General features: G+C 33.6%; 1 protein-coding gene and 1 pseudogene across 2 annotated transcripts; one reads left to right on the top strand and one right to left on the bottom strand.

Annotated features, from left to right (window-relative positions):
• The first annotated feature begins 519 nt into the window (after window positions 1-519).
• Window positions 520-4,822, top strand: LOC104787596 (P-loop containing nucleoside triphosphate hydrolases superfamily protein). Of its 2 annotated transcripts, none has more exons than XM_087450964.1 (9): window positions 520-851; window positions 970-1,557; window positions 1,625-2,722; window positions 2,801-3,125; window positions 3,211-3,466; window positions 3,555-3,771; window positions 3,847-4,193; window positions 4,316-4,433; window positions 4,533-4,822. In XM_087450964.1, exons 1-9 carry the CDS (start codon window positions 723-725, stop codon window positions 4,572-4,574), a joined length of 3,120 nt encoding a protein of 1,039 aa, XP_087307090.1. In that variant the 5' UTR covers window positions 520-722; the 3' UTR covers window positions 4,575-4,822. The 2 variants fall into 2 exon arrangements, with proteins under 2 accessions (XP_087307090.1, XP_087307091.1); XM_087450965.1 differs by having other exon boundaries at window positions 534-851; window positions 4,316-4,443.
• A 1,142-nt stretch (window positions 4,823-5,964) lies between these two features.
• Window positions 5,965-8,152, bottom strand: LOC109133001 (receptor-like serine/threonine-protein kinase SD1-7; annotated as a pseudogene).
• Window positions 8,153-9,701: the final 1,549 nt, after the last annotated feature.

Genomic DNA, 9,701 nt, shown 5'->3' with positions numbered 1-9,701 from the left:
GCTGACAATAAAGATGACTTTAAAAATGCAGAGTTAAAAAATAGTTTAAATATTAATATTACGATTTGACTTTGGGGAGAGCTTAATTAGTTAACTGCCCGAACCAAATTTGAATAAAGTTGTAAGTAGTACTATCTATTTTCATTTTATTTTTCTTTTCTAATATAAAGTCAAAATATTTTTCTATCATACATCTTAAAGTATTAAAAATCAAAAATTTCGTAAGAAATTCTGAAATTTATTGATTTATTGTTATTGCATATTTTTAGGTTAGTTTTTTTTTTTTTTGTCAAAATATTTTTAGGTTAGTTGATACAATTTGATAATGATTATAGAGATTGTGTCATATGAAATTAGAAAGAAAAATCTCAAAAAAAAAATATCTACACAAGATATGGACATAAAATCGTTGCCAAAAAGAAAAAGGATATTAAACATAAAGTGAGATTATTATATAAAAAAAACATTAATTGAGATAATAAAAGTTGTATGTTTTGAATTTTTAAAGTAAAAAGTAGTATTGGTCTTTTCCTAGGAGGAAAACAAGAAAAGAAAAGAACCAGTTTTTGGACTTCAACACTCCAACCTTTGGTCTTTCCTCGTCACAAAGTATCTCTTTATCTTCTTTTGGACAATGAAGTGTATCTTCTCGTTCTAAAAGCAACTCTTGTGATCAAAGACATAAAAAATCGAGAGGTCTTGTAGGAACAGAGTTTTGAAAGATGCAGGAATTGTGGGTAGCAAAGGAAACTAAGAAGAAAGAGAGAATCATCAAAGGAAGAGATTTAGTCGATGTTGTCTTCTCTTGGTCTCTTCTTGATGTTCTAAACTCAAATCTTTACAAAGGACAGGTTATGTATTCTTCTAAGTTCTAAGTCTTTAACTTGTGGGTTTTGTTTAGAAAACTTTAAAATATATACTTACTTTATTTTGTTACTTTATGGATTTGGTGTTTTCTTTGGTTATTAGGTTTGGAAAATTCCTAGCACGTTGACATCTACCAAAGAGTATTTTGACTCGTTTGTTAATCCGATTATTGAAGAAACACATGAAGCATTGTTGTCGAGTATGAGAACGTTACGCCGTGCACCAGCTTTCAAGTTTTGGGAAATCAAGCCAGCTGAGAAAGATTTTAAACCTCCCAAGGATCTTTATTATAAGGTTACTTTGCAGATGATGACTGGTAGCAATACGACTAATGGAGGTCAAAATCTGCTAGAGGTTAATGATCTTATTGCAGTGACAGATAAGAGACCTATTCGAATCGATGACTTGAGATTTTCCAATGAGCCTCATGTGTTAGCTCTTGTTTGTGGAGTGAACGAAGATAATCCACATTTGATAACTATTTTGGCTTCAAAACCCATTATTTTTGATGATGATGACGACAATGGAACATTGACAAAGAGAGGAAAGGGTCAGAGTAAAAGCTTAAGCGTCTTTGGGGTTAATCTGATCAACATGATGACTAATATTCGTATTTGGACCGCGTTGCATCCGAATCTACAAGGAGGAAACTTGAAGCTTATCTCAAGAGTACTTCAAAGCAACAATGAGGTAATTATAAGTTATATTTTGAAACAGAACCAAAGTCATATTTTGAAAATGTGCTTATCTTGTGTAGGTTGATGGAGGAAGTTGTGTTGCCTGTAAAGAAAACAGTAAGGGTGTAGTGTCACAGCACTCTACGCGAATGCTACGTTCATTCAAACTGAACACATCTCAAGAGGATGCGATTTTGCGTTGTCTAGAAGCTAAAAGTTGTTACCATTCCAACAACATCAAACTTATATGGGGACCTCCCGGCACAGGGAAGACCAAAACAACAAGTGTTCTGCTTTTAAACCTTCTGAAAATGAGATGTAGGACATTGACTTCTGCTCCAACTAACATAGCTGTTTTGGAAGTTTGTTCAAGGCTTGTGAAATTAGTCTCTGAGTCGTCATTGAGGTTTGGTGGGTATGGTCTTGGAGATATTGTGTTGTTTGGTAATAAAGAAAGGATGAAGATCGATGACCGGGAAGATCTTTTCGATGTCTTCCTTGAGTACCGAGTTGAGGAGCTTTACAGATGCTTTATGTCTATGACTGGATGGAGAGCAAATGTAAAACGTATGATCTGCTTGCTCAGTGATCCGAAAGAAGAGTTTCGCCAGTACAACCGCATAAACGAAACCAACCTCTCGTTTAAGGAGTTTGTGCAGGAGAGGTTTAGCAGACTAAGAAAAGAGCTGCAGCATCAGTTTACAACTCTGTGCTTGCATTTACCAACTTCTTTGCTCTCCTATCGAGTGGCGGAAAAAATGAATCAGACTAACTGCCTCCTTAGAGATATCGCTGTTTCTGATGTCATGGGAGATAGTAACAAGTCTTGTCATGTAAGAATGAAACATGTCCTTAAAGAAGATGACAGATTTGAGAATGATTCAAGAAAGCAAGATTGTCTTGAGATGTTGACATCGATTTGTGAAAGTATCAATCTTCCAGATTTCATGTCGAAGTTGGAACTTAAAGATCTCTGCTTAGCAAACGCATATCTGCTTTTTTGCACAGCATCAAGCTCTGCCAAGCTACACATGAGTACTCCAGTAGAGCTTCTTGTGATCGACGAAGCTGCTCAGTTAAAAGAATGTGAATCAGCGATTCCATTGCAGCTACCAGGACTTAAACATGCTATTTTGATTGGTGATGAGAAGCAGTTGCCTGCAATGATCCAAAGCAAGGTTTGTTTTGTTACTAATTAGTACAATTATTATACACATTCACCTTCTCTTTTGGTTACTAAACAAGTTATGTAACAGATTGCTTCAGAGGCTGACCTTGGGAGGAGTCTGTTTGAGAGATTGGTGTTGTTGGGGCAAAATAAACAGTTGCTGAACATGCAATACCGGATGCATCCTTCAATTAGTATTTTCCCAAACAGAGAGTTTTATGATATGAAGATTCTGGATGCTCCTTCTGTGAGAGTAACAAGTTATGAAAAAAAGTTTCTTCCTGAGAAAATGTATGGACCTTACTCTTTCATCAACATATCCTATGGAAGAGAACAGTTTGGAGAAGGTTACAGTTCGAAAAACATAGTGGAAGTCTCTGTTGTGGCTGAGATAGTCTCAAAGCTTTACTCAGGTAAACATTTTTTTTTTTGATTCTTGATCAGTCTTAAAAGTTAGAGTTTGATGTTGATTCTATGTTTTGTAATGTCATATTTTAGTATCAAGAAAGACGGGAAGATCGATCAGCGTAGGTGTGATTTCACCTTACAAGGCTCAAGTGTTTGCAATCCAAGAAAGGATAGGTGAAAAATATAATACTGGAGAGTCATTCAAAGTGAGTGTAAGGTCTGTTGATGGGTTTCAAGGTGGTGAAGAAGATATCATAATAATCTCAACTGTTAGGTCTAATGGTAAAGGAGCAATTGGTTTTTTATCTAACCAACAAAGAACTAATGTAGCACTGACACGGGCGAGGTATCTTAACACTTTATCTCAGTCCCTTAGATGTTCATGTCATGAAACCGTTTTGGTTTGTTCTTGAGTCAGTTCTTGTTGTTTGTAGGTATTGCTTATGGATTCTTGGAAACGAAGCGACTCTAACGGGAAATAAATCAGTGTGGAGGCAGTTAGTAGATGATGCGAAAGCAAGAGATTGTTTCCATGATGCAGAAGATGATGAGTCATTAGCTAAGTGTATTGAAAGATCAACAACAGCGCTTGATGATCTTGATAAGCTTCAAAACAAGAAGCTTATATCCTTTGAAAATTCGATATGGAAGGTACGTATGATGACGTATAACATAATTTACTTTGCTTAATTCATCCTCTGATCTTTTATTTTTATGTTCCAACAGGTTTGGCTTAGCTATGAGTTCTTGAAATCTCTGGAAGCGATCGTAGACTCTGAAATTAACAAAAGAGTTATGAGCTTTATGGAGAAGTTATCTAATGGGAAGGAGCTTCAACAAGAGGTTGAGGTAGAGTGTGAGAATCTGTGGAGGCAACAGGAGATTGATGATGGGCTAAGCCTCATTTGGGCAATAGACGTTTTCAAGAAAAACAATCACCATGTCCAAGTTTTGAAGATCTGGCAGGTTCTGCAATCTTCTGATGTTTCTTGTGCCACAGAACATCTAGAGAAACATTACAGGAGATATACGAAAACCAAGATTAAACGGTGCAGATACGTATGCTCTCAAGGGTGAGTTAGTTAAACTTTTGTGGCTGTTAATTAGACTCAAGTATGAGAAATATATATATATATATATATATATATATATATATATATATATATATATTTTTATGTTTTCATTATTGGTGCAGAGATTTAGTTATACCGATGAAATGGCCGGTCGATTCCAGTTCTTGCACGAAGAAAGATATCGTAAGCGATGTTTCAAGATCGATTGCACTGCTGAGTGTTGTGGAGGAGGAGGAAACTGTGAGTCCAAGTAAAGCTTATTTAGTGAGTCTTTGAGATTTCAGGAGTTTCACATAGAATTATAGATTATTGATTCTCTCTGTTTTTATCTGTTTGCAGGAAACAAGTGAATTGTGGAAAATTAGAAGATCTAAATCCTAAGTGAACTTTGACTGTTTCTGTGTTATTTATTTTGTGTCTTGCTGTGAACTCTTTTCTTCCGTTTATCTTTTGCCATTTTTGCGTCAGAAATACTAATGGGGTTTTTTTTTTTTGTGAGGATTTCATCCTTATCTTTTGAAATATTTTGGATTGCGGATTTAGCGAAGCTCCTTATGGGCTGTGTATTAACTATACACTCGTTGGGATTCGTCTCTTAATTAATCAAGTTGAATACAACTTTTGAATAAGCTCCATGGAGACACTTGATACACTGAGACTCAAGAAACGTAGAAACTTTTTCCACAAGTATTGTTGAATCCTGCAAAGTATCAGCACAAATGTAGTGACCGTATTGCCCTGTCAAATGAAATGCCAAGTTGCATCAGTGACTTTGCTGCTTCTTGCTCACGTAATCTCTGTAGACAGGGACATACTTATCTTGGTTTTATCGTCTAGACCAATTTCTTGCCCATGTAATCTCTGTCGGTGTTTACCTCATGGATTCAGCCACCAAAACTCGTACGTGAAAATTAAAGATCACAAAGGTGGAAACTTGGATCTCATCATGACTGGTCTTCAGGCCGCAGCAGCGATAAAAGCTGAAAAGACAGGAGTTATATAAATGCTTGTGCCAACTTGAAGAGTGTGAATTACTGGTTGTCTTGCAACTCAAGGGACTGTGTAATGATGTTCTAATAGGAGATGAATTTTGACTGTTACTTTCTTAAAGCAGACAAATTTTAGTTTTGTTTTGTTAATGCAGCGTCGTCGGCACCTCCGTCCATATCTCATTCGTTGCGAATGAATTTGGTTTCTTAAGTCAGGGAACAAAACTCCTTCATGCCATGGTTCTAATTTTTAGTCTATTTGTTATGCAAGATTATGTACGTAGATTGTTTTGGAGTACTCTCTACTTTTATATCTACTCTTTTAGTAGTTAATTTTTTTCGGACTCTTAATTCTTAAGTATAGTTAGAGCTCAATGATCTAGAACTAATCGGACAAAAGTACTGTGTGTAAATGAACATGAGTAACCGAATGTTTAAAACTAATTCTCCTAGATATACAGTAGTCATTATGAACAGTATCTTGATCATAATCAAGCTGACATGTGTTGCAAATTTTCGTATATTCATCTAGTAGCTAGTTTAAGTGCATATTGCTGTTGTCTAAAATTTGTCATATGATGTAAATATATGTTTTGGTCTTCACCTAAATAGTTTTTTTTAATAGTTCCCGCTATAAAATCCAAATCATGCCAATCCTGTGGTGAATCACCTCTAAATTAAATTAGCAAGAGAAAATTATCGAATCATGTAGTAAAAAATTCTTTTGAGACTTGCATAGAAATTAATATGCGTGCAAACAGATTGGATCGGTAGTATACAAATTACCGAGCGTCAATGACCGATAAAGTGATTTGGTTAAATGTACATTCATCGTCGCGCTGTGTACTTGACGAAGAATCAGCCTCAAGAGGACTTTTCCCAACGCAAAAACCACGCCGGCCGTAGTTTCGCTTCCAAGCATCACCATTACCGATGACATCACTGGTCTGTCTTGGGCACGTTCTTGAACACACAAGAGACCAATTTGTATACATCTTAAAATTTCATGTGTCCGGGACGTTGATGATGAAGAATGAAGAATCTATGTTGGTCGGATCTACAATCTCTAGCCCTTTTCCTCCCTTCCAATGTATCCACATTTGTACAATAAAGGATGTAATCTTTCTTTATAATTATAATAAGATTATGGCATAACAATATCGCGCGAATTCGAGAGGTTTCTTAGCTTACAAAACCGAGGAGATTAAGATTACGGTTTGAGTTGTAAAATCCTTTATTTCTCTTGCCACATATAATCTCTAGAAGCAAGACCCAAAGCTAAAAACATCCGACTTCATCGAGAGTATCCCGTCCATTGCATATTCTGGAGACATGTAGCCGCTACATGATAAAGAATAAACTCATCAGTCTTGATTTGAGATAAAAAATTTTTTTTTTTTAAAAAAAACTCTTTGTTTGTTTTTGGAGAATGACTTACTAAGTTCCTATTAGATATCATGGTTCAATCTGGTTATGTGTGTTGGTTAAATCCGGTTATGTCAATTAGTAGTTTTAACTAGGATTAGTTTTAACGACTTGTAACAAACTTTTATCACATTAATGAAAACAGTGTGTCTCAGGGGCGGATCCACTTGACAATAGGGTGGGGCACGTGCCCCATGCTACTTATAAAAACTGGAATAATACACCACTGTATAGCTTATTCTCATAGCCTATTTGGTAGTAAGGTGCCACATGCATCAGATGAGGGTTCGACGCATTTCTCTGATTCTCTCAGTTTCTTTGTTTGTTTTTTTCCTGTTTTTTATTTCCTTCTCAACAGCCAACGTTTCTCTTTGTAATGTTAACCCACATGTTAATCTCTTTTTCCTATTTTAAAGCATACTGATGGTAATATAGGATGTTATCATTTCTTTGCAGTTTATCTAGTATATAATATATGTATATAACTTAAATTTGTATAAAAATATATGTATAGGTACAATATCATTTTAAATATATCTAATGTGCAATTAAATAGATATTTTAAAATCAAAGAAATTTTAAATAGACTAAATATGGAAAGTTATATTTATTTCATGTTTATATTATATAAATTTAATTTTTTTTTGGTCGAATATATAAATTTAATATTAATAATAAGTAATTGTGCCCCATATAAAAAACATTTCTGCATCCGCCACTGGTGTGTCTCACCTTTCTCTCCTCCATCGTTCTCATCTTTTCCGGTTAATCGGAACTTAATAGTTCCGACCACCTTCCTCGTATTAGCTTTTGTCTCCTCCCGTCCAAATATCCTAGCCATCCTGAAATCCGAGAGCTTGGGAGTCATATTTTTATCAAGCAATACGTTACTTGCTTTGAAGTATCTATGGATAATCCTACACCGTGAATCTGGGTGAAGATATAGAAGTCGTCTAGCAATACCATTGGCAATATCAAATCTCTTCTGCCAATTTAAGTTAGAGCGTCTGGTTTTGTCTGATATGGACTACAACTAACAACATGTTAATAACTTGTTACCAGAAATGTACAATTGTTAGACAAAAAACCTATGTTGAGTGACTAACCAAAGAGATGAGAATCAAGGCTTAGATTCTCCAAGTACTCATAGATCAACATCTTCTCGCACTTATCAACGCAACAACCAAGAAGCCGGAAGAGGTTTATGTGCTGAAGCTTTGCAATTAGTCTAACCTCGTTCATGAACTCATCCGTCCCTTGAGAAGACATTGTCGATAGTCTCTTTACCGTGATTTCTTTTCCATCAAGTAACGTTTCCTATTACCACACATTTGATTATACAATGAAACCTTGTGCACTGATAGATTTCATTAAGTTTTGAATGAATTTTACTTTGTAAAAAATACCAAAACCCCCCTTGCCAAGCTTGTTGGTGTTAGAAAAATTGTTTGTTGCCATGGCAACAGCTTAAAACTCCATCAATGGGAGATCTAGATCTTCTATTTTGTTTTCTCTGGATATGTATCCCTTGCTTGATGTTACCATTTCATTCATTAACGAATTCAGACCACGTATTAATTGGATTATTGGGTAAGTCATAAAATTTTGTGGACTGTCGAGGAATCAAACTGAGTTCGATTTTTACAAAATCAAATAAGTTTGATGTTTGGTGGCCTGTTTTAACTTTTAACTCATGTTCTTCTAGTGATTTTTGTTTTATTTATTTTAATATTTTGTGATCCATCGATATCTACGTTAACATTTTTAAGTACATTTTGTTTTATGTCCTTTAAGTTTTGCTTATTTAAATTTTTATTTACAACATTAACCTCTAAAAAATTTCCATAAATAATATTGCAGAAAAATTCAAATACTAAACTTTATTAAATTGACCTACATTTGTTACATTTATTGACATAAAATCTTAACAATATCTATACATTCCGATTTTTCCAAAAATAGCTCTACCCATTAAACTTTTAATCCCATAAAATCACCAAAACTATTTTTAGAGATTTTGTTTGTATAGACTTTCTATATAAATTTTTCCTTTACATATTTTGATTGTAAAATGTAGATTTAGGGGGTGTTATTGGAGAGGTAATTTATAAATCCATATGGAATTGTAAATTCTAGAAATCAAAATACATGGATTTTGAAATAACATGTTTTATCCTTGGATTTGAATCCTTCTATTTTACACTTTCAAATCCATTCAAATCCATTTAAAACATAATGTGGATTTTGAAATCCAAAAACAAATCATTGAATGAATAACATGGGATTTTAACAAGTATTTGTAAATCATGGAACCAATAACCCATCATTTTATAAGTATTTTAAAATCAATGATTGAATAACACATGATTTTTGTCTGGATTTCCAAATCCATTAAAATCATAGAACCAATAACCCCCTCTTAGTCATCTACATTACTTGATTTGAGGTACTTAGGGGTTGATTTCTCAGATTTTTCACATTATAATAAATAAACTAAATAATTATCCGTGGTGTTTCTATAAATTGAAGTACATTTGGTGTCCTTTAAGTTATACTTATTTACAAAGTTAATCCTTAAAAAATTGCACATACAAACAGAATCAATTAGATTCATAAAATGTCTCTACAAATTTGGTCTATAATTTCCTAAAACAATTTATATATTAAGAAATTTATTACACTTAATAACATATGCCAAAAATATCTATACAATATTTTCTTTTTTAAAAAACTCTAATATTCAGTAATAACTATATTGTTTCATATGAACAATTAAAACTTTAATGGTTATCAATATGCGGATAAAAAATGTAAAAATAATTATTTCACGGGTTAAATCTAATAAATTGGAGTATTTATAATATAGATTAATATGCGGTATACTGCATAATAACTTTTATGGATATATTTCTTTCACGGGTTAAATCTAAATAACTTTAAACTTACGGATTAAATTTAAAAACACTAAAATTATAAAAATATAATAATGTAAAAATAATTCTTTCACGGGTTAAATCTAAAATGCAGTAAAATTTTCTATTTTTATAACCATAAGAAATTCGATACGTTACAAATGTAACATTAGTATAAATAA

Source organism: Camelina sativa, chromosome 5 (assembly GCF_030686135.1).
Source record: "Camelina sativa cultivar CO46 ecotype springtype chromosome 5, ASM3068613v1".
Taxonomy (NCBI): Eukaryota; Viridiplantae; Streptophyta; class Magnoliopsida; order Brassicales; family Brassicaceae; genus Camelina; species Camelina sativa.
The sequence above is the reverse complement of the archived record's forward strand: the minus strand, read 5'-3'. Positions and strand labels throughout refer to the sequence as shown.